Source organism: Histoplasma capsulatum, genomic scaffold (assembly GCF_000149585.1).
Source record: "Histoplasma capsulatum NAm1 scaffold_1 genomic scaffold, whole genome shotgun sequence".
Taxonomy (NCBI): Eukaryota; Fungi; Ascomycota; class Eurotiomycetes; order Onygenales; family Ajellomycetaceae; genus Histoplasma; species Histoplasma mississippiense.
The window spans coordinates 5,851,107-5,874,930 of NW_001813982.1; the positions used below are offsets into that span (position 1 = coordinate 5,851,107).

The following is a 23,824-nucleotide window of genomic DNA, read 5'->3' on the forward strand; positions in this document are numbered from 1 at the left end:
AAGCCGCATCCACCACCATTAAATCTGCAAACCCACTACTGCTCTACACAGGTCTTGCGCTATTCGTCTTTGGTCAACTTGCAAATCTAAACTCGCATGTAGTGCTACGGAATCTCCGTCGACCGGGCACGAGCGAGCGAGGCATCCCGTCCGGCTTCGGGTTTAGCCTCGTGACGTGCCCAAATTACCTGTTCGAGGTGATCGCTTGGGTCGGTGTTTATCTGGTGAGCGGGCTGAATTGGAGCATGGTGCTATTTATCGTCGTGGCGTGCACGCCGATGATTATCTGGGGAAAGCAGAAGGAACGCGCGTATCGTACAGAGTTTGGCGATAAGTATAAAAAGAAACGGTTCGTTATGCTGCCGGGCATTGTCTGAGGTCCATATTCGCCGGTTGTGGGTGGTAGCACTGCGCTGCTGCCTGGCGACATAAACACGGGATCAAATCAGGAGGCCAGTGTCTAAGGACAGCAAAGGGGGTTGGACGACGTGTGTGGTGGGACAGTACGAGCTGTCCATACTTAATTTTAATACAGGTCCGAGGGTCATTGATCAGCAGGAGGCCGTTTCTTTTCTTTTCTTTTCTTTTTTTGTTTTCGGGTAATGTCTTTTGTCTCCTCATTCCTCATTCTATAAAAGTTCTTCTGTATTTTTAGAGGGCTATCTTTGCATTGTAGACAACCTCGTTTTATTACTTGCGGAGAAACAATTAGTGGAAGTAATGCAGGCGGACCGTAATTGTTGCTGTTGTTATTCTATTCTGTTCTTATTTTTGTCCTTGTTTGTAGAACAGGCGTATCCGATTTCACATATTAGGAGAAATTATTGCAAATCGTTAATTGCCATCTATCCATCTATGTATGGATATGATGATTGCTACTACAGAAGATGACCTGTAGCATTTACACAAATACTTTGTCGAGGCCAAGGGCTAAGTAGAAAAAAGGTCAAGCGAGGTAATTGAAGCGTCATCTCGCCTTGAATAGATGGGCAAATTTTGATGGTAGCATCGTTAGAAGGGAGGGAAAAGAATCTCAACGTTGAATATGGTGGTGCTTAAAACAGGGTAGTCGAAGTAGTTAAACCAAAAAAAAAAAAAAAAAAAAAAAAAAAAAAGGGCTTAGAAATACACGACAACAACAATAGAGCCATTTAGCACTCATAGGGTCGATAATAGTTCCACTTCCCACCTGTTTGTTTCATCTTCACATATTATTTTAAATGATAATCCAATTACAAAAACCGAAATTCAGAAGTTAAGGAAACGAACAAAAGGAGAAAGGAAAAGAAAAGACGCTCAACGATTTATATATAACATTGTTCAGAGGACAGGTAAAGTTCGCATTCCCATCGACACTAATTCGTCTCAACAAAAAGGGAGAAAAACAAAGAAAAAATAATCACAAAAATAATTACGTTCATTTATTCGCGTTATTTATTTCCCGGGCCCATTTTGTCCAGTAAATCTCCATCTGCTCCTCGCAGCTTTTTTTGGGTTTGGGCAAATCGCAACCCGAGAATCGAATAATAAAGTCTCCGTCATTGAAGAGGCTGTCTGGCACTAATGAAGGGGACTCCGTCGTATACGAGTTGAAAATACGTTGCGGGATAAGGGCTAATTTTGCAAGGAGTGTCGGATGCCATAGGATGATATGATCCTGCGAAACAAAAAAAAAAAAAAAAAAGGGAATCAGTAAAAGAGTAACTATGGTTTCAAAATAGTTGCGGGCCAAATATCATATAGATATATATAGCAATATGGAACTTTACCAGAGCATGGATTTCCGCTTTTGCAAAATTATAGCTCCGATACAAGGGGTCGAACCACACGTCCAGGAAGTACCGAGTCCAATCCGTTCGTCGCAAGATAAAGCTGCCAGGGCATAGATTCTCCGCATCTTGGCTGATTATGAAGTCCACGTCTTTTGCTTTTAAGTGGCCGAACGTCTTGATCACGCTATCCGGGGGCACTACCGGTTTCTCCTTGATCATAAGAGATTCAAGTCGATTGTTATCGAGGATGTGGGAGGTCAGAGAGAGAGAAGGGTTCATGATGACAGCGTGCGGGGAGAGATGGAAGAAGTGAGACGCCTTCGGATACAAGGTGTAGGCATGGCGGAGAGCTGGGATTAGAGCCCAGCTGCGAGGTGCGCCGTTCAGGTAGGGAAGGTATTCTTTGGTGCTTGCGAAAAAGTTCGTGTAGCCTGTTTTTTTTAAAATCCTTAATTAGCAGGCTGCCATTGACTGCCAAAAGGTGTTTTGCATTTATTTTACCATGGCGCTTGGCATAATCTTCTCTATTCTGCTTAATGCGCTGAATATATTTGTCGCTGAGACTGTCCTCATCCAGGACGGTGACAATGACTATATTGGTCACGCCAGCCGGTACGACCTCTCCTGAAGATACAGGCAACGAAGACGGCGAGAAGAGTCGAGAAAACAAGAAAAGGAACGAGAATGCAATGAAAGCCAATATGGCACCTGCTTTCAACTTGCGGCGACGGGCTATTAAGGAGTGAGATAGCCGCGTATATGGGACATGATGCGAGGGCTTGCGCGGGGGCAGGGCGAACTGCATCTTTTGTATAATTAAAATTCCGAAAATCCAAACGTTTTCCCCCAGCTGCGAGATGCTGGGAGACAGCAATAATCAAACCCTCCCCTTGGACGACCTTGACATGTGGCCTTGTTTTGTTTCCCTCCAGGGGTTCTTTTTTCCATATTAGGAGCTCTGCGTTTGCAATCAATCTTCCATGTTACATGTTGGCGAATTTCAGGCTAGTTTAGACATCGGCGCGGAACAACAAGATTATCCGCATCTGCAGAACAGAGCGATGTATTTGATCCGGTGTATCAAGGCTACTATATACTAACTAGTATTTTGATTTACTTTGCCTCTCTGTGGACAACTGATAGGTCAGGCGGTCTCATGGCGTTTGTGTGTGAGGGACACGTATATATGTGAGACATTCAACTCAATGGAAGGAGTATTCCGGACTTAATACTCAAATGTTTCTAACAGTGTTCCCAGATACAGTTTTGAAAATAAGGATAGTTATGCACGGGTACAAGAGGCTAGGTTATCTTTCATTGAGTGCAATGAAATTTGTCAAGTAGCACGTAATATGAAATTTTGTGTGGCCCGTAAAGGCGGCACATGTGGTGGTTATGGAGATTAGATGTCCCCACTCTGGAAAAAAGGAAGGAAAGAAATTGATTGCCGAATATCCAAAAAATACATTGTCTAATTTACATTTCATTGTTGGTAGCAGTACCTGCGTGAGCAATCTGTTGGAGATATCCGTCAGCCATCCATCCTACTAAGGTTGGCTGAGGATTTAAAATAGTTCAAAGCTGGGTGGGCATTGGGCTTAAGACACCCTCTCTTAGTCTCGATGTATTAATCAAACGAATGTATACATCCATCCCAATTGCATAATCGAAAAAGCTCGATCACTCTGTGCTCCGGGGCGCAGTTACTTTCTCCTGATCATTCGACTCTAATTCCGCCGCGGCCTTCAATTCCAATTCCTTTTGCTCGTCCTTGAACTTCTTCTGCATCGCCTTTGACTGCATCACTTTCCACCGCAGATTCCATCCGAAAATGCCCAATTCCTTTATCCTGGCCGGTTTATCGCCCAAGAGGTATTGGTCCAAGCCGCCCACTTTCTTAATCGTCCTCAATACCCGATGTTGGACTTTGAGCTGTAATGTCTTCCCCAGGGCTTCGCTGTACAGTTCCTCGTGACGGATATTAGGTTTCCATGTCCGTCTTGTCTTTCCCTTATTTCGGCCCTTGGAGATTTTGTTTCCGAATTGGATGGTAGACCCGCCATAGAGGCCTGTGTTTGATTGTTTGAAGAATCGAGCGGGCCCATAAGGATATTCTGGCGGCCCTTTGGCAGGGTCTACAGAAATATAGAGAGATCGAGTTGGGGCCAAGGAGAGGGTGCGGAATGCTTGGAGGAGGGAAGAAGGGCGGGAGAGTGCGAACGATTTGGTCAAGCGGAGAGACATTGTGGCGACTATCGTTTGCTAGAGCCCAAGCATGGTAGGAGGAGAATTAATTGGAGACTTGGTTCCTCTCATACGGACCGTATAAGGGTTAAGAAGTAAAAGGTCGTTAGTAGATGTTTTTACTGTGTGCAACCCGATTGATTAAAACAGACTTTATCACACTAGGCTTAGTTTAGACTAGCACCTCTTTTCCAACGGAACTGGCTGTAGAGCCGCAAGCACACTATGAGGAAGCTTCAAAAACCACCATCCTTCTATACAACACATACCCTTTTGATTGTTCATCTCCAGATTTAGTCCTTCTCCATTTTTGATTGCTTTTAACTGTTAGCTCATCTGCGCTACGCAGAGACGTCTCCCGCCATGGTTCAGATCAGTGAGGTCAAAGGAAATTCGCGAGAGAATAGAACTGCGGCACACACCCATATCAAGGGTTTGGGATTACGGCCTGATGGCACTGCTGAACCCACAAGCGCTGGTTTTGTTGGGCAGGCAGCGGCGAGAGAGGTTTGCTCAGATCCCTCCCTTTGTCATTTGTATCTCTATTCCCTGTTCTGCAAGGACTAAGTCTGGGTATTTCCTCTCAGGCCTGCGGTGTGGTGGTCGATATGATAAAAGCGAAGAAAATGGCGGGCCGAGCAGTCCTACTTGCGGGTGGACCGGGAACGGGGAAGACGGCTTTGGCGCTGGCTGTGTCGCAAGAATTGGGCACCAAAGTACCTTTTTGTCCCATCGTGGGTAGTGAGGTTTTCTCGGCGGAGGTCAAGAAAACGGAGGCGCTCATGGAAAACTTTCGAAGGGCAATTGGTAATAGATTTCATCTAGTGCCACTCTATAGATTTATTTTTCGCTTTTAGGTGTTAATTTCGCTCTTTAGGACTACGAGTGCGCGAGACGAAGGAAGTTTACGAAGGTGAAGTGACGGAGCTCACTCCGGAGGAAGCAGAGAACCCATTGGGAGGCTACGGAAGGACCATAAGCCATCTGATCATCGGGCTCAAATCCTACAGAGGGACGAAAAAGCTGCGACTGGACCCTAGCATCTACGAAGCGATTCAGAAGGAAAGAGTCACTGTCGGCGATGTAATATATATCGAAGCCAACACTGGTGCGTGCAAGCGCGTCGGACGATCTGACGCGTATGCCACTGAGTTTGATTTGGAAGCGGAAGAATACGTACCTGTCCCCAAGGGCGACGTTCACAAGAAGAAGGAAATCGTACAAGACGTCACGCTACATGACTTGGATATTGCGAACGCCAGACCACAAGGAGGACAGGATGTCATGAGCATGATGGGCCAACTTATGAAACCCAAGAAGACCGAAATTACAGACAAACTGCGTCAGGAGATCAACAAAGTTGTAAACCGATACATTGACCAAGGCGTAGCCGAGTTGGTTCCCGGCGTTTTGTTCATTGATGAAGTACGTTTTTCACCTGCGAAATACCCAATAAGGAAACAAGAATACCGTAGACTAATTCCCCCAACCCAGGTCCACATGCTCGATATAGAATGCTTCACCTACCTAAACCGCGCCCTTGAGTCTTCAATATCCCCCATCGTAATACTCGCCTCAAACCGTGGCAACACCGTCGTACGCGGCACAGGAGACATAGTAGCCGCTCATGGCATCCCCCCGGACCTCCTAGCGCGCCTTCTAATAATTCCTACTCACGCTTATAACCCCGAAGAGATAAAAACTATCGTGCGGCTGCGTGCGAAGATAGAGGGCTTAACCATCAGCGAGCCGGCGCTGGAGAAAGTCGCGGAGCATGGAAGTAAAGTGAGTTTGCGCTATGCGTTGCAGCTACTGTCGCCGGCGAGCATCCTGGCACGGGTAAATGGGCGAGCTGGCGGGATTGAAGAGGCGGATATTGCGGAGTGTGAGGATCTGTTTATCGATGCGAAGAGGAGCGCTGGGGTTGTGGCGAGCGGGGATGGTAATGGGTTTATTTCTTGAATTTTTTTCTTTTTAATTTATCTTTTTATCTTAATGTGATGTCATGCCATGTCTTTTCTTTCCCCCAACGTTGTAACAACAGGTTCGACTTATCCTAATCTGCTCGTTGTGCGGTCCGCTCTGGCTTTGTGTTCGGTTCTCCTTTTGACATCTGTTATTTTATGATTAGGCGATGGCGGTGGAATTGGGATTCTTATTCGTCAAAATAAAATAAATAAAATTTTACACCTGAGGGATCAAAGCGTATCGAGAGAATATTACCCCTAAAAATCATTCCTGCACTCTGCCTTGATTGAGATATACAGTGGCATACCTTCACAACACACCCCCACGCCTTATTATTCCCTTCCTCTCTTATCATTCATCTCCCCCATCCTCCTCTCCCAGTTCCTGTGGAAGTAGAGCACAACCCGTCTCACAATCCCCAGAAAGCAGTAGATCACCAACACAATCCTTACAAGCAACCTAGCCAGTCTCTCTCTTTTGGTCAAGATTTCAACTTGCAATCGTTTCACGGCATCTGATGAAGAAACAAGTGCATTGCTGCCCATGACCCTGAACGGTAATTCGGCTCCTAAATGATCCACTGCTACCTGAAACGCACTCTGAACTGAATCCTCGTACCGCCCGTATCTGGTCCATGGGCCGCAGTAACTAATCCCGCGCGTGTTCTGGATCTGTTGGAGAATTTCGTGTGATTTCAGTGCACGATTGTTGAACATGAAGCGTGGGTATTCCCATATTCCCTGCACCCGGAGTGGGTGGGGAGGAGATACGGGATTGTGGGTTATAAGGACGGGACCGAATGTTTCTTCTGAGAGGCCTTGCAGGCTATTCATAGAATAGGAGGTGCAGAATTGGCTAGTGTCCAGATAATTGGGTTGCGAGGATTTCGTTATGTGGTTAAAAGTCGCCCAGACGCGTTTTCGTTTCGGCATCAGCTATCGATGGCGAATATTGTCGTTAACTTAATATATAGAAAATAAAGTCTTTTTCAAAGAAAATGGTTGATTGCCACAAATTCCAAGTCCGAGCATGAGTTGGGAAAGGATAAATTTGGAACTCACCGTCGTATCAGAATGCAGGATAGCGACAGTCCTAGCTGTTTTAAACCCGTCCAGTGCCCTTACCTCCACATCAGTCGCCCCGGCTGATATCAAGTTTAAAGCGTCATACGCCGACGTCGCGATGATGACGTGATTAAAATATTCTATATGGCCTTCATCCCCTTGCACTGCTAGCCATCCAGGACTGTCACTGTTTTTAATTGAATTGATGGTCGTATTGCAATGAATTCTTCCAGCGGGTGCGATATTTGCAATTGCGGCCTCGAATTCATTAATACCACCCGTTAGACACATCCATTTTGACCAAAACAAAGAGCTCCGGAGGAGATCGCAGTCCGCCATGAAGCGTAGAAGAAGAACTATGGGAAGTTCCAATGCATCCTTTGCGTTGTTGACGTTCCACAAAACGGAAATAAGTGGAATTATGTAGTGGTCGCGGAAAGAATTCGAATAGCCTTCGTTGGCCAGGTATGCGCCGATGCTCTGCTGAGACTGTTCATGATTTTGAAGCTGCTTGGAGTTCTTCCGCCTTCGAGATCGTTGTCTTTTGGTGATTTGCCCACTCCTCAATAGATCGAGAGCAAAATGATTGAACCTCGCAACATCAATCAACATCCTCCACATATCTATCCGGAATAAGTTGCGGGAGAGAATAGCGGATAACGACGTGGTTCTCCATTCAAACGAATCCCGGATCTGAGACGAGGACACTGAGAATTTGGTGTCGCGGCAAGGTATCTGAAGCTCCTGCAGAAATGCGTGTAGATTTGCTGCTTTCCCAAGTAAGCTCCTGAGACAAAGCTCAAGGTACGGAAGCAAACTGACGTGAAGTGGAAGGCTTGAAATATACAAGTCCTGTATCAATCCCAATTCGCTTTCCTCTTTTCTCATACTGAAATAAATGCGTACGACCTCCCAATCTGCTCGAGGCCTCGAAAAGATGGACTTCGTGCCCAGTGTCTTTCAGGGCCCAGAATGCAGCTAGGCCGGAAGAACCTCCGCCAACAATGGCGACTCTTTTGGGAGCCATTGTGAGATCTGGGTGGATACTGCGAGTGAACGAAGGGTACACTCAAAAATACGATTAGCAGAGCCCCTAGAAATAAAACATGGCTAACTAGATGCCGATAGATAAGATTCCGCCGAATGAAATCAAAGCCTGATGTTCTCCGCGCAAACAGAATCTATATCAAACGGATGGCCTCAGAGGTACTCGCATAGTGGTATCGCCAGACCTAAATGGAGATAGCTTTGCACAAATAGGAAGAAATGATGATATATTATTATTGACGACAGTAGAATGTCTGACTAGTCAGGAGGACGGATGAACGGGAGCATCCCTGATTTCTCACTCTAGCTTTTCGAGTATATGACGTTAGCGTTTCTTCCAATATCAGGGGAGTGAACAGCCGTTCCCACTGGGGTCAGTTTGTGTACAACTTGCAGGTCACAGTTGAACGTGTATTCTGCAGTGGTAGATATGGATCCTCCCGAGGTCAAATGGATCAGATCACGTGGAGATAAACCAGAAGGGGTACTTTTAAATACAAAAATAATATGTGTAAATATGTGTAAATAAAAGTATTTTTATGTACCTATTTATTGCCCTTCTTGGCATGGCTGGGAGGCATGGCTGGGACTGCCCAGGTAGTTTCCCGTCGTGGCATCATCACAACTCCAAGTCGCATACCATCAATAAGACCAGAAACCAGCCAAAACTCGCTTCCGACCCGATATTCCGTTTTGCATTTAAGATATATCAGAAATGGCGAGTCCTCTCGATGCAGGTGCCGGCTCAGAGCTGTTCAGCAGCTATGAAGCTGAGCTTAAGTTGGTCCAGGCAGACCTGAACCAGAAACTCGACCAAATCGCAGAATACCAGGGAGAGGAAAGGAAGTCAGCCATAAAACAAGCGGAGAAGTCATTAGAGGAGGCCACCGAACTAGTAAGTGTATTTCCTACCTACCTATTCAGTCTCTCTCCTGTGGTTTCTTGACCTGTCGTTGGTCGCTATCTGGTTATTTGGCGCATAGGACGAACAAGCTGACTTACACATGTCCCCGCTCAAAAACACATAGATAGATCAAATGCGGATAGAGAAAGAGAACATCCCGTCCGCAGCCCGTTCGAAAGTGAATGCCCGTTTCCGCAATTTCGTAACAGACATCGACGACGTCAAGCGTCAGCTTAAAGCCCTCTCAGATGACCGCAGAGCGCTCTTTGGCGACCGATACACAGATGAACCCAACGGCGTAAACGACCACCATCTGGAGCAGAGACAGCAGCTGCTATCCGGAACTGAACGTCTAGAGCGGAGTTCCGCCCGTCTAAGGGATAGTCAGAGAATAGCGCAGGAAACCGAGGATATTGGACGGCACACATTAGCTGATCTATACATCCAACGCCAGACCATCGAACACACCCGAGCTGGCTTACTGGAAAGTGAAGGCTACGTGGATCGTAGCGTAAAGACGCTGAGGGGGATGGCTCGTAGGTATTGTATCCTAAATTTAAACACCATTAAATAGCTGTCGGGTGTGACGTAACTGATTCATGTGAATAGGATGGCTACGAATCGGATGATTACTCTCGCCATCATAACCGTTTTGGTCCTTCTTATCATTGCTGTTATATACAGCAAGTTTCACTGAGCGTTCTCTTTTTGGGTATATTATTGCGTCTTAATTTAGTTTTGGTGTTTTAGGCGAACCGTCTCCTTTTTATTTATATTGTCCGCCCACCTTTCGTTATCTCTATTGGTGTTTGTGATATTGATTTTGTACCATACGACTATTCTTTATTGCTACTACAATCCCCGGTTTACGCACCGTCTGAGGAGCGGGTCCGATGGAGACAATCGGCTGAACGAATACAATAATATAGCGATTTCATTGTAAACTAAAACTCTGCCAGAACTCTGGGTATCTATGCTGTATCATCTATCATTACAGATCAATTCATGCCTCAGGCTAAAAAGAAGGGATGGGCAAAGGCTCATAAAACAAAATGAATTTTTTTTTTTTTTACAAATATCATAGCATTCGTCAGTTCCTCCCGCGGGTCTCCCCTGTTCCCACCGTCTCAGTTCAAAAACCTCACCACCCAAACCCAAAATTAACCACAATCCCCACAAAAACCGCCAACCCCTTCCTCCAACTCCAAACCCCCTGCTCCCTTAGCAACCACAGCCCACACCCCACCGGCCAAAAGAACCCCATCACCGAACCCCACAGCATGTCATCCAGCGGTCCTGCTGCCCCCGACGTTGTCCCGATCCCATAATTCGCAATCCCCGCATCACCACTGCCACTGGCCCCACCTGTCCCCATGCCGCTGCCGCCCATCTCCATCGAGCCCGCAGAAGCCCCCTCGTCCATCCATATATCTTCCAGGCGTCGCAGCTCCGCGCCGGACGGCATTGTATCCGGCGTATACGAGAGGGACTGGAGGGCGAGGAACTGCGAACGCAGTGCGGACACTTCGGCAGATGTGAAGCCTGCTTCTAACAAGCGGTCGAAGCCTCTGGGACCAGTGGGGGTAGGTGATGGACGGGTGGAGGTGGATGCTGATTGGGCGTGCTGCTGGCCATGGCCATGGTGTGTAGAAGTGGAAGTGGAAGTGGAAATGGTACCACGCGGTGCGGCAGCAAAAGTATCTAAGGACGATGACGAGGAGGAGAATTGTGGTGGGTTGTTGAGAGAAGAAGAAGAAGAAGGGATAAGCAGAGAGGAGGACTTGTTATCCACCACTGGCCGCTTGGTCCCTTCCCACCGTTCCGTATCATCTTCTTCCGCCGCACGCGCAAGCCGCGCCTCCGCCTCTAACTCTGCTGCGGAGAGGATGATATCTCCGATCGAGCAGTGAATATACGTCCGTAGCCGTGGTGTGGGCGGATCACGCACGGGTGCTTTGCCTTTGTCTTTCACATTCCTATTCCCAGCACCGACGACATAGGAGTAATCCGGCAACGGGGATGAGGTCTTATGGTTATTATGTCCGACCCCAGATATGGTAGACGCGATTTTTAGACTGGAGGCGAGCGGAGAGGTATCATTGAGGGCCTTGCCAGCATATATGAGGCGGAGACGGTGTGTGGAGAGGTCCTGTGGGAGATGTTGGCGGATGAGTTGTTTGAGGCCCGCGGCTGTCAGGCGGGTTGGGTCAGGGATTTCAAGAAGGACATCTGGGATTGAGGCAGAGAAACGGATTGTGAGGAGGAGGGTGAGGTCGGGGGGGAAGTGTTCTGTCATAGTTGCTTTGCTGGAGATGTTCTTCATTTACTTGTGTAGATCGGATTTTGTGATGCATTTTCTATGTTGGTTGGAGCCCGCAAAATTAAGCACGTGATTCTTAGCAAACTCCAAGAGTGGCGAGTCAACAATGTTGATACCAGAATGATATCCTAGTTGTCTCACTTACTAGTAGCGCATCTATAGATTGTCAGGAGGAAGTCTTCTCGTCATATTGTTTTCAGGTAGTGTTAGAATAAAGAATTGTACATGTTGGCTGTATACACTTCGCTTAGGCTATCTTGCCAATTAGCAAAGAAAGAAAAAGAGAGGAGGCCGGGGGCGAAGAGCTCCTCTAGAATAAAATGTGACATAGATAGTGGAGACGGGTATATCCATAAAAATGACAATACTTAATATAAGAAAAATTTCAGAGGTTATTAGAAAATTGAAAACAGCCAAGAAGAAATCTCATCCCAAACTCCGGATGATCAATCCACCCCGGAGATATAGCGTTTGTGTATGTACCTATAAAAACAAAGTCCAACCAATTTCTTTTTCTTTCATTGTAGATAAATCTTTACACCATGAACGATTCGCCGCAGCCGCATTGGTCCTCTGCCACCACAGCAATGGTCAGCAAGCTATATATATATTCGTGTCGAAATTTTGGGACGAAAAAAGACCTAAGTCACTTACTTATATTTGGATTCTTGAATACAAACCGGCTGGCTAGGCTGTCCTCTTGCCAGTCCATTTCAGTGCCAATTATGCTGAACAAGGCCTTGCTGTCAATCAAGATCTTGACTCCGTCTTGCTCCACCACCTCATCAAATGGCGCAGGTTTATCCACGTATTCTAGATGGTAAGATAACCCCGAGCATCCCCTATTCTTCACGCCAACGCGAACCAGCTTAGGATCGGGCTGGTCAGTTAGTTGGCGAAGATGTAAAATAGCTTCGGGAGTGATGTGCATTGCCGTCTTCCGGGCCTTCAGTTTGCTGACCCGTCGCATTTTCTTGGGTGTTAGGGATTGTGCGGATGTTGGGGGGGTGGCAGTTGCGGTTGCGGAGGCGGTTGCGGAGGGGTTTGCGGAGGGGGAAGGGGAGGGAGAGGGGGGAGCTATCAGCTTAGACATCTGAGCCTCAGCTTCGGGGGAACTGGTAGCGTTTGACTTGTTGATGGATTCAACGCTCTCAGGTTGCTGTGGTTGTGGATGTGCGCGATTCGATGATCCCGATTGCCATTTGCCGAGCATGGAATTTTTATCGACAGCGATTGAGGCTTCGGATACGCTGTCTGACTTACGAGCGGGGGGCGGGAGAGACTCTAGAAGAGGGTAAGGTTGATAGGCGGTTGCAGTCTGTAATTTACGCTTCGAGGAATGATTAGATGAGCCGTATGATGAGAATGACCGGAGGCTAAGAGGGCATGCCGCTCGTCGAGGCAGCTTGGTGGTCACTGATCGGAGGAGACCAGATGATGTCACCGTTGGGTGAAGAGCAGAACAGAACGACATGGTCAAGAGAAGATAAATCGACAATAGTCTATATATATGGCATACACAGCCCAAGGAGGGTGGTGCATTGAATGAGCAAGGGAGGATGGTCAATGATAGGAATCATCCAGGGACGAAGGGTTTTGGGATGACAAAAAACATGGAAGTAGTCGGTTGAATGCGGTCCGGGGGTGGGTGACTAATCACAGCAACACCAATTTCCGCCAATCAGCAGCCTCGGGTTTCAACGCATTGTCCTGCGTTGGTGAGTATCCTATGAGAACGGTATGGAAGGGTACCGCCGATACCTTCTCAGGATCTCGTGTGGCTGTTTCACACTATGGTCTCCCTATGCAGAAGTAGCCAGCAGTGGTCACCTGAATATAAATAGTCTCGTTTATTTGGATTGAAGCACAGGCGCAGTTGATTTCTCTACGTCCCGAGGTCTAAGATACTGATCCACGGGGCAAACAGTTGGGCGCACTAGTAACCGCGCGGCTAACGCTGACAAAGCGGTGGGTTGGGGAGGTAAAAGCCACAAGCGGCTGAACGCGACCCATGTGTAAAAATGCCCTGGGATCAATCATGCTTATTGTATTCTGCTCGCGGGACAATGAATACCCTTGAATGTCTATGTCTTATTGACACACCCACTGCTAATAGACCTTGAAACTGCGCGGCCGTCGGGCGTCATCTTCCCCACATCATGGAATCCTCTCCGCTAACCCAGCAATCCAGACCAGACACCTTCCAGCCCAAGATCGTCAAGCTTTACGAGACCCTATTCCTTGTATGTTGCAACTATTTCAAACCGCTGTAGCCAATATATATCCACCGGCCTTCTTCTAATAAATGATTAGAACGCTGAGGATGCAGACCCGTCGGAAGGATTCTGGAGAGAATTCTTTCTTCTCCCACCGCAGAGGGTTCGATTGAGTCAGATACTGGACGTTATCAATCCTGATGACATCTTGCAAATTCATGTATGTGCCTGTTTGTCTATTCGCATGCATAGTTAGGTAGTTGTCTAGAATTTGACTAATATAATCTGTAGTTTCAAACTCAACAGCTGTTCTCCAGGGCCATAAAAGAGGCTGCTGCTGGGGAATCCCCATCAAATATTTATGCGCTAGAGGTTAGCACGACTGCATTCTCAATTTCCCGCCCAAAAAGACTTACTGAGAGCTTTGAAAACAGACCTTGACAACTTTCTTAGGTGGCGTCTTAACTAAGAAGTACACCAACCCGAGTTCTGATATCATCACCGTCCTCGCTGGCATTGACGAAGTCGACCATGTTATCGCAAACTTTGTCGCGGCCCTGGACGGGATCATACGAAACGGAACCAGCTGTATGGTATTCTATACGAAATGTTTTAAAGGAATATGCTTTCTGTATTATTATAGTGGCTAATTAGCTCTTATCAAAATAGTTGAAATACGTCTCAAAGCTGTTGAGGCTGCAATATCAATGACTAGCGGAGGCTACAAAACAAGCCTTATATCTTATTTCATGCATCGGGATATTTTCCCTGCCCTGATGAAGGTTGGACGATTTCTTCTCCTACATTCACGAAACCAAAAACCAATTTATACTGATTGTAGATCAAATTATAGTTTATCCATGATTCAAACATCCGCACTCAAATATTTGAGCCGTTTGTACTCCTGGGGCTTCTATCAAACTACAACAAATTCGAATTCCAGAACCCTTACCAGCTACGACTTGATGACTTTGTAAACGAATCTACGATTCAGAAAATTGTCGGTGGAACTGGCGTAACATGCACTGCATTGCGCAACGGATACGTTGCCGTTCAGGATGATCTTCCTGAGGGTTGGAATTTGAGCTCAACTTTAGCCTTCTTTGGCCTTGGGGCGTTAGCTCCTGGTCGCAGAGCTAAGACACCATTGACTCCAGAAGAGGCTAAAGCACGATTTGGAGCTCTGTAGGTGGATTCCTTCTTTGTCCCCCCTTCAATATGTGCAGCGGAGAACAGTGGTTTCTGACAAAACCAAAGTCCCTCTCCCGAAGCGACCATATTACTTGCCATTTACGATTTCGTCAACGCGAATAAGCTGTTTGGCTTCAGTTTTGTCTCATACATGCCAGAGAAGCGCTCTGAGGAATCCCCCTTTGCAAGTTTCCTCTCATTCACATCATATTTACTCCAACATGCATATCGATCTACCAGGGTCACACTCTATGCAGAGACCAATCTGTTCTCACTTCGCATACTCGTGGAAGAGCCCCTTCTATGTAAACAGATCTGTAGCGAGGAGATGAAGCGCCCTGTACGACTTTGTCGCCAGCGAGCACCGTATCTCCCTTTGATACAGGAAGACAGAATCCTTGCGACTGTTGTCTTCGATATCATGATTGATACTATCAACCACAACCTCCGCAGGGAACTTGACGTCGACTTGTATTGGTTCGTACTCGATTATTATACCACAAGTGACACAGACATACACTAACGGATTAAATTGAACAGTCATACAATCTCCATCCTCCTCCGCCTCCTCACCTACGTCTCCTCAACCCAAACACGCCTCGCATATCACTGGTCCGAGCTCTGGCGGACCCTGCTCACTCTCACCCGTTTCCTAACAACCTACTCCACGAGCCTCACCTCAAATCCTCAAATTCACAGCCTCGCTACCTCCCTCATCGACCTAATCGCCTTCTGCGTATCCGCTGGCGACACGTTCCTCCCAGACCCAGCGTCGTACGATGATCTATTTTACAAAGTCGTCGAGACAGGACCCATACTCACCCGCTTTAGGGATATTTACGAACGCTCCTTCTCCTCCTCACCAACAATACCGTCAACGTCCAACAAACCCGCAAACGCACAAATCATAACCGCTGCCCCAGCCACGGCTGCAACTGACTCTGCCACGCACTCCATAGACACCCTCATCAGTGTCGCCTCACATTTCCATTCCCTCCTCTTCCTCGCCGATAAATCCAAGAATACAACATCAACAGCAGCTTCCACCACCCCAACGCCAGCCGCCGAAATCCTAGCCATTGGCAGGAAGAAAAATCTCAGCCCGCGCGAAGTTCACCAGATCATCAAGCAAGGGTACGAGACTCTGAGCATCCGGTCTCAGGAAGAGCTTAACCTTTGGGCGAAGTGGAGGGAGGCGGATTGGAAGGTGAAGTTAAAGCGGATCGCGCGCTGCGCAGTCGATGATGCTAGGGCGGTGATTGTATCGAAGGCAGAGCAGGTGCCGGTTCTTGTCGATACGAGCGGAGGAGGGGGAGGGGGAGGGGGAGGAGGTGGTGGTGGTGGCGATAAGTTAGTGAAGGAGTAAGAAGGAACTAGGGGACCTTCTCGGGGTTCCCTGTTGTATTCCGGTATGGTTTTAATGGTTCGTTCGTGCGCACGTGTGTGGCGCGGTGTCTTTTCTTTCGTATTTCACGTTTTAGGATTTAAAGATTTTTCCTCTTCTCTTGACATTATGATATTTATTTAGCGTTGTTGTGTAGCCGGCTACATAGTCAAGTTGTTGCGCTGTACATCCCACCCGCGCGCTCCCCATCTCATCCCATGGGTTTTCTTTTGCCTGGGTTCGATGGGATATGACATTTCTATTTTCTTGCTTTTCGGGGGTAGTTTTAAACTGGCCTAAGCCCCGTCATACTTATATAGATCTATACTCATCGCCCCTTTAGATTATCGCCATGGAAAAACATTATCCATTCTCACAAAACAGGAATTCGAGAGTGGAGAAGAAAATATATACATGTCTCCTCTATTAGTTGTCAAAGAAATGGAACGTCCTGAAATTTTCCATAGCTCGATCTAGCAGCTATATATATATCTAACGTATAATAAACCTAAAGCGCCGAGAAAATATAGAGGCAAAAGGGAAAAAAAAAAATAAAATAAAATAAAATAAAATAATAAAAAAATAAAAAAGAAAAAAAGAAAATATTACAAACCGTTAAGGTGCATAGAAAGAGACAATACAAACGAAGAAACGGGTCAAGAGAATGCGTAAAAAGCGTGCTTATACCACCCGAAAATGATCGTATGCGTCACGTGTGGGAAAAAGTGGCGGAAATCTCGGGAAACAAATGTAAAGATAATCACCCAATATCTCATTCCATCCATGCCATGACTTCGTAGGAAAGAAAGGAGCATATTTCAGAAATTTATAAAAGGCCTGCCTGGGTGAACAACGACGGAGGCTGCGTAGCCCTTGCTTGCCTCCCTCGACACAATTTTGCAGAATATCCAAAGTGCGCATCTTTAAGTTGTCCTATATCATTTCATCTTTGCAAAATGCGTATAAAAGATGCTACCATATCACCAGTTTCAACACAAGATATTTGTGTGTCCATTCCCTCATTGTCAGAGGGCCATCGAAACTTGTCGATTCTAAAATAGGCGGGATGTTGCGGTTCCGGGGGCATCCGGGTTTGAAACTCCCTTTGCCTTGTCGACATATTCGTTGCCGGGGATCTTATATTTGATTGCAAACAGCTTTTCAGAGTTCCTACTCAGCCAGATTGCAAGCTTAGACAATTCCTCACGCAGACGGTTGGTAGATTCTTGGCCAAGATTCGTTTGCGCGAGAAGTTCTGGCAACGAGGCTGTGAACGAAATGGGGATGTAGTCAGCGCTGGTTTGCATAATAGGTAGAAGAGCTAGAGCAGAATACAAGTAGGGGATGCAGGGCTAGCTTAGCCCCTCTTGGATAAATCTTACCAAATAATCTAGCTAGGTGTTCAGCGCCATATATATCGCATGGCCCCTTGTCGACGAACCCTTCTGCCCCGGATTCCCATTTCCGTTGTAGGATGTGATATTGCTCTCTTTCAAAACTGTATAATAGCAGCCGGCCAAGGCATTTATCAAAATACTCTCTAATGCCAGACAAAACTTCTTCCAGCACGTCCACTTGAGCCTGGGAAGTTCTTTTGGCTTTCTCCTCCTCAAAGTATGTATCGAGGATTTTGTTGACTGAGACTTTTGCGGGAAGTGGTACCAATTGCATGTTCTTTGTGATGTTTTCCCAGTCATCTACGAGGAGTGCTTTGAGGTTATCAGGCATCACTATCCTTACGGATGGGCGTGCGTTGAAATGCTCCTCCTGTGGCAAATCACAAGTCAACACGTCATGCAAGGCGATATGGCGATTCAAGTCAAAAACAAAAACAACAACCAACACAACAATGGTAATGATACGTGATTTTCAGAGAAATCGGAACACAATATGTACTAGGTAGCATCAAAAATAAACTGGTTACATACCTTTTCAATTTCAGCATCTCTTGATCGCTTCGTGCCTTTGGCAGGAGCGGATGAATGCCTCTCTTCGCTGTTTCGATTGGAGCTCATGTCAGAACTACGACGTTTTTTTGCAGATGACTTGTTAGATCGTTGACGAAGAGAAGCTTCCACATCACGACGAAGCGTAGCGGCAAGTTCTCTGTTCTCTTCAGTCGCTTTGCGTAGGCGATCTTGTAGAACCCAGTCATCCCACCTGTAACATATCCGTCAGCTTTGCGTCCAGAAAGAAAGAAAAATCCAGCCAAAGAAACCACGTCATCTCAAAAACTAAGATAGGAAATGTACATACGTATTTTTCCAGCCCTTGTAATGAACCCGATACTCGTAGGGGCTCTTTCTGTCGTCTGGATCGGTCAATCTGACCTCAAGGATCTTCGCCTCGTACAGAATCTCATGGTGAAAACAGAAGACTTTCTCATCCTTATGATAAATGGGGTGATTTGCTGGCGGCATGACAGCAGGACAGCAGGGGAAAGTATGTCCAGTCTTCTTCACTGGTTTTGCAGCGTTTAAGAGCCTCTGCTCTGCTGGTACTTTCAGCCCGACTAGGGGAGAGCGAACTGGTGCAAGCAGCAAGTTTGAAGATCCGAAGACACTCGCGAAAGCAAGAGAAACTACTGCCACAAAGCACAAGCAAAGGCAATAGATATTACTGCAAAGTACGAAAGAAGCTCAGCTAGCAAAACTGATGCTTTTATCGAAACAGGGTGGAAGAAATCCCGTACAGGATGTCAAGCACTCGATGACGAGCACCTCGCAGCACTAGGTCTTCCTAAAACGAAAATTCCAAATGTTCGTATGGGCGATATAACCATTGCCGTGCAGAGTGGAATCGAAGGAACAGCAGACAAGGTGTGCTGTGATGTATGGAAGTCACCGACGAGGACAGATCCTGCGCCTTGCTGACCCCTTGAATCTTTTCACAATCACGCGCCGGTATTACCCTGTATCAGGCGTTACCATCCTGTAACTTTGCGCTTAAAACGCGTTGATGACTCGAGGCTTATGTCAGCTGCAGAGCCAAAATCAACCTCAGCTCTACTTCGGCGCGAAGATAGAGACAACAAACACAAAAATTTAAACGCAATTCAAAGGCTTCTTCCCTCTGAGAGATCTGAATACTTGTTGCAATCTCTGCATTTCTGGGCTTTAAATTTGTACGGTTTGTGTTGTTCTATTGCCGGTTTCAAGTGCACCTGGGCACTTTTTGTACTCTGCTGTAACTGCTTCAAGTTGGATGCAAAATCTGGCTGGTTGAATCCCAGTTCTTTTCTTTCATTGTTGTCGCCATTCATTCACCATGGCCCCTTCCGAAGTGTCAATATTGGCAAATTTCCTTCTCTCCCCATCTCCGCTGCCTACTATCATCTCTTTGGAAAAGTTCACGGAGTTATTCCCCAAACGCCTCCGGTCCCACCCACAGGTAAGGGTCCTATATCGAGAATTGCAACACATTCGTTCTCAGGACCTTGATCTCGTCAGGGAGAATATTGACAAAGAGATATGGAGAGGTGAGAGACAAAGAGAAGCGCTCCGAAGTGCAAAAAGAGCCACTGGGGTAAGTGGAATGGACAAACACGATAAACTAGAAACAGAGATGGACATCCAGCTTTTCGGCCCAGGAGAGCCTACCATTTCCCCTAAGGATATGCACACCTTGGCTTCCGTTCTACCGGAGATGGGAAATGCTTGCTCCTCGATGGAACGGGAAATTGAAGCCGCTGATGCCGAAGCTGCACGTATTTTTGCGGACCTTTCTTCTACCGTAGGGGAATTAAGCGATCTGCGATATGGAAAATTCAACAAGCCTGCTGGTGTTGCCACCAACGCCGTTGAAGATGCGATCGCGGGTTTGAAAGAGCTTGAAAATGCGTGCAGCCCCTCTGGTAGGACTTGATCAACTTTTACCACCGTTTAACTTGTTCGTTTGGATCCCTCAAAAGAAACCCTCTCGACCGCGGATATATTGGTACAAGCTACTTTCTGGGCCTTTGCAAAACATGGGCTACCCGTTTCCCATTAGCAATGCTACCAGTCATCCTCTAAGAAAATCTAAGTTAGCATCAATCCAATGCTCAGCCATGGCTAACAAGTGCAACCACCTCCCAAACATAGCACTTTTCACGACTTTCAAGATGATGGGATTGGGTCGGGCTCTAATATATTTGAAAGTGCACCGTACTAAAAAGGCCGTAGGTAGCACGGAATATAGTTACAAGCAACAATTAAACTCTAGCGAGTAACCTGACAGGTCAATGCTAAAAATTACAACCCGCCTGGAACTCCCTGCTGAGAAAATGAAAATGAAATCATCGAAACTTCTTAGTCCTTCTCGTTAATCATCCAAAAGACTTCTGGGATTCCCAAAGCCTTGCCACGCCCATCTAAACGAAAAACTTCACCGATACATGTTTTGCGGTTTTTCCCATTCTGTTCGAGGAAGCTCCTTTTATTCCGATGGCAAAAAATTTGTGGGGTGGTGAGAGACATTTGTCAGGTCGAAGATATTCTGACGTCCTAGAAGCTCTCCGTCTTGTCCTTATCTACGGATATTCCACTCTTCCATCATCAATCTTCTCGATGCAACGATATGGCAGTCAGCCACCCTAGCTCGGCTAGCAGAGCGCCACCAACAAGCCTCAGGATCTCACCTTCAAGATCCTGAATACGAACACTCGTTGTGTCCAACACTGGACGGCCGACTTCGTCGAATCGATACTGCTTTATAGGTGCTCGTTGTTTCCAGTTCACCGTCTCATTCCCACGACCGCGGGGGAGTGGAGGAAATCGAGAGTAGCCGGATTTGTTCCGGTCATCGCCCTCGTGCTTGAGCTCCTCGTAGCTGGGCCAAGGGGCAAAACTATGAATGCTGTGGTAGCCTCTTCGAGGTGCCCAAATAGTCTCCCTGGCGAGAACTAAAGCCAGCCCATCTAGTAGCTTCTTTCCTCCAAGCACTGGACCCACCTGGACCTGCTCGCGCCATCCTTTTTCGATCGCTTGTCTTGCCATAGCTTGGCGGAAAATACGTCCACGTTCCTCTTCCATCCATGCGAGTCTATGGGTAATCCATGCCCCGAAGGTTCTTGGCGTGAAGGGGGATTTCGGTGCAACGTACACCATCATATCTCGGACCCTCGCCCAAGCTTCAAATTCTCGTGTTTCGTTTGACAACCATGTGTGAGACGCCGTATGGCTCATGGTCGTCGTGCTGTCGTCCGTCGTCTGCGATCCGGCGATAATGTGGGGGAGATTTCTATTGATAGGAAGGAGGGCCGGTATCAATGGGGTTTTGGTTTGAACGCTTCCCAGATTTATTCCTGGGATATGGGAACTACCTTTCCCTTTTCATTAATTAGCATCCGCAACACAGTTATAATGCCTTTGTGGCGTGCTCCCTTTTACCTTGAAGCTGGCCTGTTCCAGGACACACAATAGCCGTGGCTCAGAGATTGAAAGTTGGCGTGGAGGAGGAGGATTTTATCAGCTTTATAGAAACCCTGGATCACCAATCCGAAGATTTCAACCTCCTGGTTGAGTGTTCTTTGCCAATTCGATGAATGAATGTCCAACGCCCACATCTCTCCCGGTGATAGGAGAACGTTCAAGACACTTCAAAAATCGAATTCATTGAATGAATCTAGCCTTAGAAGTCTCGCAGGGTGGCTGTTAAACACATATTTCAGGATCTGTTTGCCCTTCTTCTGGTCAGCCAGCTTCTACTGTTTTGGAATACTTCTTACAGTTCACACAGCAAGTTTGCGTCTTAACATTCTCTTTTCTGGCCTGCTGCTACCTGTAAGAAAAAGCAAAAATAATCCGCTCCAATTTCCAACAAAGATAGTATAAAGAAAGAAAGAAGCGCTGAACAAGGGCTGTTGAACTATTGACTCGAAACCCTCTATTGAATGAGTAAGAGTTGATATGGATTCTCAAAGTAAACTCAAATTTTGAACCATGAAGTCTTACAGATTTAAACCCCCTCAGACCAAGGTACGTTTACCTGTTGTCTTTTCCTATGAAGCATGTGCATTTCCTATGGCAGCTGGAATATACTGCACTGCTCTCTGAGCAGAAGGAAATGCGCTATTCAGGGAAGGCAAATATCATTATCTGTTCTTTTTACACGTTTCTATTTTTATACGGAGGGTATGTCAGGGCTCTACCCAACCATCGATGTAATTGTACTGTATATCCAATGTATTGCACCTGTCCCTTCCCCCATATTTCGTAGTTGTTTTATTTTATTTTATATTTTGGGGTAATATTTGTGAAGGTAGCTGAAACATTACTCTCACAAACCTTAAATGGGATTCAAATACGCATACAACATCTGCTATACAAATAGAAATCCACACAATGTTAGATAATCTAATTACTAAAGCTATTTTTCCAATCCTTTTTTTTTTGGTTCTCACCGGGTATCACCTCCAACTGTAGTGCGTTAACGTGAGTATAAGTGTTCTTTACAAGTTGTAGCTGGGGTGTTACAAAAAGCTAAGTTGGTTCTCAAACAGTGGAGCCGAAAAAATCGACGTCATAGACCAACGGCTGCGTGCAAAAACGCCCCGAAGAACTGCCGACGAACAACAGAGGAATTCGCGGGATACCAGTGGCAGGCATATTAAGCTAACCCACTTCCTTCTTTCTAAAACCGAGGTTTCCATACTTATCAATTGCGCGCCATGCCAACAGTCCGCCTTCATTCGCCATGCGAACGTGGTGCGTCGTCAGCAGAAGAAAACCCCCTTCCGCAACTCCTCCAAACTCCCTCCGGACTCGCAATGCTAGAGCTGCAAGGTACGATAAACCTGCCAGACCCACCTACAGTCAAAGACTCGCATACCCTTGACGCGGATCTTGAGTCCAGCGGACTCGCCACTTCACGGACACAGTATCAGACACCCATTGGCCGCCTGATATTCCCGGATTACAATGACTCTACAGATAATGATCCAAGCGATCACTCCTGGATGAAGCGTGTCTATCTATACGTCGGCCGGCACCAACGGCTAACGGGGGAGGTAAAAAAACTTCCAAGGCCTTTGGCGGCTATTCAACGCGTTGATGAGATGGATCCCGAGAACCGTGCGGGAGGGATAAATAAACTGAAACAGAAAGCAAAAGTACGGGCAGAGGAGATGTTGGAGGACGAGGGGACGGAGGATGAGGAATGTGACAGCTGTGATGAATTGGAGATTGTCGATATTATCAGATACAAGATTATATTCTCCTCACGGCCCGAGCCAGTTTCTTCGGATGTGTGAGTTGGGGGCGTAATGTAATAGGTGGGTTTGCTCGTGGATTGGCAATAATTACGATTAACTACTACGATGATCAAGTTACTTAATGGCGACCTTTCCAAAATGTTCGTATATTATGTATATATCCATCCATCTATCCCTATCTCCATGATATATATTGTTCCCTTCAGATTCCCTATTCCTAATCCACTCTAGGGATAACAATCAATCTCCACAACCAAGTTAATGCAAGCCTAGAATGGGAACTGATTATTAATTCTCACCGCTCTTTCTTAAATACCAAAGGAAAAGGTCTCTGTTGGCCGTATATTGAATGGCAAAGACGTCCGAAAAATGAGCCACTGACAAAAAGCACTCCAAGTCTGCTGCATGGCCAGAAGAAACGCCACTTCTAACTATTTTTGTTCTTAAGCGCAAACTTTGACTTTTCGTGGTAACTCGGCCATCAAACCCGGAGCATGTATGGCCAAGCACAATCCCTGGACA

The 23,824-nt window shown here is 46.5% G+C and overlaps 13 protein-coding genes across 13 annotated transcripts in view; 6 read left to right on the forward strand and 7 right to left on the reverse strand.

The window, feature by feature from the left end:
• The window catches only part of HCAG_01670 (predicted protein), a gene marked incomplete at both ends in the record, with an annotated part of 1,380 nt that extends 829 nt beyond the window's left edge, over positions 1–551 (forward strand). The window contains 2 exons of the mRNA XM_001544573.1: positions 52–349; positions 536–551. Of these exons, the coding sequence (XP_001544623.1) occupies positions 52–349; positions 536–551 (314 nt within the window). The remainder of the gene's footprint in view (positions 1–51; positions 350–535) is intronic.
• Positions 552–1,417: 866 nt separating this feature from the next.
• HCAG_01671 (predicted protein) lies at positions 1,418–2,577 on the reverse strand (the record flags this gene model as incomplete). Its single annotated transcript, XM_001544574.1, has 3 exons — positions 1,418–1,657; positions 1,770–2,203; positions 2,274–2,577. The coding sequence occupies 3 exons, from the start codon at positions 2,575–2,577 to the stop codon at positions 1,418–1,420; spliced, it is 978 nt and encodes a 325-aa protein (XP_001544624.1).
• A 671-nt stretch (positions 2,578–3,248) lies between these two features.
• HCAG_01672 (mitochondrial 54S ribosomal protein YmL24/YmL14) lies at positions 3,249–4,016 on the reverse strand (the record flags this gene model as incomplete). The annotated part of the gene is made up of 2 exons (XM_001544575.1): positions 3,249–3,287; positions 3,480–4,016. The coding sequence occupies 2 exons, from the start codon at positions 4,014–4,016 to the stop codon at positions 3,249–3,251; spliced, it is 576 nt and encodes a 191-aa protein (XP_001544625.1).
• A 363-nt stretch (positions 4,017–4,379) lies between these two features.
• HCAG_01673 (hypothetical protein) lies at positions 4,380–5,978 on the forward strand (the record flags this gene model as incomplete). The annotated part of the gene is made up of 3 exons (XM_001544576.1): positions 4,380–4,523; positions 4,604–4,823; positions 4,894–5,978. 3 exons carry the CDS (start codon positions 4,380–4,382, stop codon positions 5,976–5,978), a joined length of 1,449 nt encoding a protein of 482 aa, XP_001544626.1.
• Positions 5,979–6,316: 338 nt separating this feature from the next.
• On the reverse strand, positions 6,317–8,075 carry HCAG_01674 (predicted protein; the record flags this gene model as incomplete). Its single annotated transcript, XM_001544577.1, has 3 exons — positions 6,317–6,919; positions 7,046–7,671; positions 7,955–8,075. The coding sequence occupies 3 exons, from the start codon at positions 8,073–8,075 to the stop codon at positions 6,317–6,319; spliced, it is 1,350 nt and encodes a 449-aa protein (XP_001544627.1).
• A 735-nt stretch (positions 8,076–8,810) lies between these two features.
• Positions 8,811–9,696, forward strand: HCAG_01675 (conserved hypothetical protein; the record flags this gene model as incomplete). The annotated part of the gene is made up of 3 exons (XM_001544578.1): positions 8,811–8,990; positions 9,124–9,539; positions 9,609–9,696. 3 exons carry the CDS (start codon positions 8,811–8,813, stop codon positions 9,694–9,696), a joined length of 684 nt encoding a protein of 227 aa, XP_001544628.1.
• A 444-nt stretch (positions 9,697–10,140) lies between these two features.
• Positions 10,141–11,322, reverse strand: HCAG_01676 (conserved hypothetical protein; the record flags this gene model as incomplete). Its single annotated transcript, XM_001544579.1, has 1 exon — positions 10,141–11,322. The coding sequence occupies one exon, from the start codon at positions 11,320–11,322 to the stop codon at positions 10,141–10,143; it is 1,182 nt and encodes a 393-aa protein (XP_001544629.1).
• Positions 11,323–11,854: 532 nt separating this feature from the next.
• Positions 11,855–12,793, reverse strand: HCAG_01677 (iron-binding protein iscA; the record flags this gene model as incomplete). Its single annotated transcript, XM_001544580.1, has 2 exons — positions 11,855–11,892; positions 11,974–12,793. The coding sequence occupies 2 exons, from the start codon at positions 12,791–12,793 to the stop codon at positions 11,855–11,857; spliced, it is 858 nt and encodes a 285-aa protein (XP_001544630.1).
• A 685-nt stretch (positions 12,794–13,478) lies between these two features.
• On the forward strand, positions 13,479–16,092 carry HCAG_01678 (conserved hypothetical protein; the record flags this gene model as incomplete). Its single annotated transcript, XM_001544581.1, has 8 exons — positions 13,479–13,562; positions 13,633–13,755; positions 13,842–13,907; positions 13,970–14,123; positions 14,205–14,317; positions 14,389–14,720; positions 14,793–15,203; positions 15,267–16,092. The coding sequence occupies 8 exons, from the start codon at positions 13,479–13,481 to the stop codon at positions 16,090–16,092; spliced, it is 2,109 nt and encodes a 702-aa protein (XP_001544631.1).
• Positions 16,093–17,162: 1,070 nt separating this feature from the next.
• HCAG_01679 (hypothetical protein) lies at positions 17,163–18,530 on the reverse strand (the record flags this gene model as incomplete). The annotated part of the gene is made up of 4 exons (XM_001544582.1): positions 17,163–17,377; positions 17,493–17,877; positions 18,039–18,270; positions 18,367–18,530. 4 exons carry the CDS (start codon positions 18,528–18,530, stop codon positions 17,163–17,165), a joined length of 996 nt encoding a protein of 331 aa, XP_001544632.1.
• An 847-nt stretch (positions 18,531–19,377) lies between these two features.
• On the forward strand, positions 19,378–20,320 carry HCAG_01680 (conserved hypothetical protein; the record flags this gene model as incomplete). Its single annotated transcript, XM_001544583.1, has 2 exons — positions 19,378–19,963; positions 20,193–20,320. 2 exons carry the CDS (start codon positions 19,378–19,380, stop codon positions 20,318–20,320), a joined length of 714 nt encoding a protein of 237 aa, XP_001544633.1.
• Positions 20,321–20,645: 325 nt separating this feature from the next.
• Positions 20,646–21,655, reverse strand: HCAG_01681 (predicted protein; the record flags this gene model as incomplete). Its single annotated transcript, XM_001544584.1, has 2 exons — positions 20,646–21,408; positions 21,480–21,655. 2 exons carry the CDS (start codon positions 21,653–21,655, stop codon positions 20,646–20,648), a joined length of 939 nt encoding a protein of 312 aa, XP_001544634.1.
• Positions 21,656–22,759: 1,104 nt separating this feature from the next.
• Positions 22,760–23,564, forward strand: HCAG_01682 (conserved hypothetical protein; the record flags this gene model as incomplete). The annotated part of the gene is made up of 2 exons (XM_001544585.1): positions 22,760–23,337; positions 23,534–23,564. 2 exons carry the CDS (start codon positions 22,760–22,762, stop codon positions 23,562–23,564), a joined length of 609 nt encoding a protein of 202 aa, XP_001544635.1.
• Positions 23,565–23,824: the final 260 nt, after the last annotated feature.